A 2,921-nucleotide genomic window follows, 5' to 3' on the forward strand; every position below is an offset into this window, starting at 1 on the left:
TTCAGCAGTAGTCACTAGTAGTCTTGGACATCACAAACCAAGACCTGGAGGACTAAAATGGAAAAGGAGTCCAGCTATAAAACAACAAGGTCTTCAACAAATGAGTGGACAAAAGAGAACGAAAACAAGGGCCAAAGCTGCTGAGTTGAACTCTTTAAGTCAAACAAGTTCATCAACTGCCCAGAAATGAAATGCAAAAATGAAGTTGAATTAGTTTAGTCCTGTATGTGTATGTCTTTGGTACTGACTGTTATGCAACAGTGACTGCAGTTTTTAATGTTATTTTTGTGAAACAATTATGGTAAATGATGTACATTTGTCAATTATGTTTTTGTGAAACATATTAAGCAGCTGTGACTGCAATTTTGCCCTGTATTGACATTCTATTCTTGCAATATTAAGCAGCTGTGACTGCAATTTTGCTGTATATTTCCTGGTTTTTTGACAGTTCAGTCTTGCAATGTTGTGTATGACATTAAATGCATAGAGAAGCAGCCCAGCTGTGACTGCAATGTTGTGTATAAATGCAGTAAACTTTTCTGAGCAGTGTGACCATATTTGAGCAGTGTATGTTGGGCAGTGTATAGATTTGAGCAGTCAAACACATTGAATGGATGCAAGTAAATGCATTATACAGATTTGAGCAGTCAAACACATTGAATGGATGCAAGTAAATGCATTATACAGATTTGAGCAGTCAAACACATTGAATCTGAGTTAGTAAATGATGGTAGTTGGTACTTGGGAGTGATGGTCAAAACCAATGAATCCGAGACATCATTAACTACTTGATCACACTAACACTTTAACTCAACTCAATTATAAATAGGCATTCTTTCCATCTCACTTTCACTCAACTCAAATAACTCTTAACAAATATAGTGATATTAAAGAGGCAGCCTTCATCTAAGATGGATGACATTCGTTTGACCGCATGTTTTGACAAAGAATTGACGAAATCGTACGTCGAAAAAGATGATTTCGCAAGTGTTGTCGTATTATATATTTTCAATTGTTCTTTTACCTCTTTTGGTAATAACATGTTTTTTTTGCAGATCTTCCAACTGACATACTGGAATTTCTTCCAAACACCGACAAGGACGTTGTTGTTCATTACGACGATCATGAGTATAATATGAAATACAATGTTGGCGTATACACGCGCCTCGCTCAAGGCTGGAAAGCCTTCATTGATGCCGCCGGATTAGGGATAGGAGATGTGTTGTGTTTTAAGGCATGTTTAGATGAGAACCGCATAGTGTTTTTCGTTCATGTAAAGGATGATCCGGAGATCGTAATGATAGATTAGGTCTCCAGATTCTCTATTGAAAGTAATTTATAAAATTTCTCAACTTTTGCTATCATTTTCAAGGTAATATTTTCCATAACAACAAAACTCTTCAACAAAAGCATAAAGTTCTTCCATGACATTTACATTACAACAAGAGCATGAAGTTCTTACATTATCTACTACGCGATTACAACATACAACAACATAAATTCAGTTGATTAAGGAAGCCGCCAAAAAGCCAATAAATATTCCCCACGAAATCAAAAGCAACATCCTTGTATTTGCAAGTTTCTCCTCCAAATTTAGAAGTTTTTTCAAGTCAAATTGTTGTTTACTCTTCAAGCCAATTAATTCCTCCTTCATTTTGTTCACTTCAAATAGATGTGTAGCCTCAATGGCAATTAATTCTTCTTGCAATTTGTCCCTTTCGATCTTGACCGCATCTAACGACGACGTCAAATTTTGAACATTATTCCATTGAATCTCAGGGAACAATTCATCTTCCCATTCCCAAAATCCACAAGAATTGCCCTTAGGCCTCAGACATTTGTAGAATTTCCGTCCTAGATTACTAGGAGTCGATGAAGTGAGGTGTTTTGCAATGTTGCCACAATTACATTTTACATGAGATGAACAGCTAACTTGAGACATTTATGAACCCACAATATTTTTGAATTACCGCAGAGAGTGATTATGGACAGAAATTTGGAGGAGAAATTTGGTGGAGAAATTTCGTGGAGGAAGAATACATATATGAAGGAGCAATGGTGTGAGCAAGAGGAATTTCATGAATGGAGGAAAAAAAATGGGGTTGATGAAGGTGAAGATGAAGATGAAGATGAACTAGGGTTCTAAAGGGTGGTGGGTCAGGTGGGATTAAAAGGGGGAATGGTATTATATCCGTTACCCCCATCGATTTTATTAAAAAAAAAACGTTCACAAAAATTAATTTACGCTCGGCTCAGGCACTGTCAAACACGCGCCCTGGTCTGGGCCATTAGAGGGGGAAAATAATTAAGACGTAAGTTCTTAAGGGGGGTAAATAAATAGAAGTTAAGTTTAGTTTCCAAACTGAGTTTTCATGCCAAGTTCAGGGGCTAAAACATGTCTTTTCTCTTTCTTTTTAAAAAATATTTTTCACACACACACACATATATATATATATATATATATATAGGTTCGGTGTCATCCGCACCCGGCCATATTAGGCTCAGTGTTATTCGTACCCAACTGCAGTGGTGTGCACAATAGGTTCCGTACCTGGCCGAGTATAGCACAACTCGGTGTCAGAAATAGCTACATACATACATATATACATATATATATGTATGTATGTTTATATATAAAACATGCATGAGACCTCAAAGAAACATTACAACTCTATGGAGTGATGTAAGGTCGGTATACCTCCGATTACCATTATAGAGCTAAAATCGTCAACATATCTCATCTTCAGGGATTCAATGACCATAAGATGAGATCAACAACCATAACCAAGATCAATAATCATGAGACAAGATCAATAACCATGAGATAAGATCAATAACATCATAAGAAGATCAGGAACATAAGTTTCTCATATTTCTAGGAGTGGAGTCATTATGGAGATCACTCATATATGTTCGTGTCA

The 2,921-nt window shown here is 36.4% G+C and overlaps 1 protein-coding gene across 1 annotated transcript; it reads right to left on the minus strand.

Moving 5' to 3' along the window:
* Positions 1-1,501: 1,501 nt before the first annotated feature.
* LOC132601454 (uncharacterized) lies at positions 1,502-1,942 on the minus strand. The gene has a single exon (XM_060314533.1). It carries the CDS (start codon positions 1,940-1,942, stop codon positions 1,502-1,504), a length of 441 nt encoding a protein of 146 aa, XP_060170516.1.
* Between the last annotated feature and the right edge of the window lie 979 nt (positions 1,943-2,921).

The sequence above is a fragment of the Lycium barbarum genome, chromosome 7 (genome assembly GCF_019175385.1).
Source record: "Lycium barbarum isolate Lr01 chromosome 7, ASM1917538v2, whole genome shotgun sequence".
In the NCBI taxonomy this organism is placed as follows: Eukaryota; Viridiplantae; Streptophyta; class Magnoliopsida; order Solanales; family Solanaceae; genus Lycium; species Lycium barbarum.

Excerpts from the sequence above, each read along its gene's own strand:
- LOC132601454 (XM_060314533.1), bottom strand. The coding sequence starts at position 1,942 with ATGTCTCAAGTTAGCTGTTCATCTCATGTAAAATGTAATTGTGGCAAC.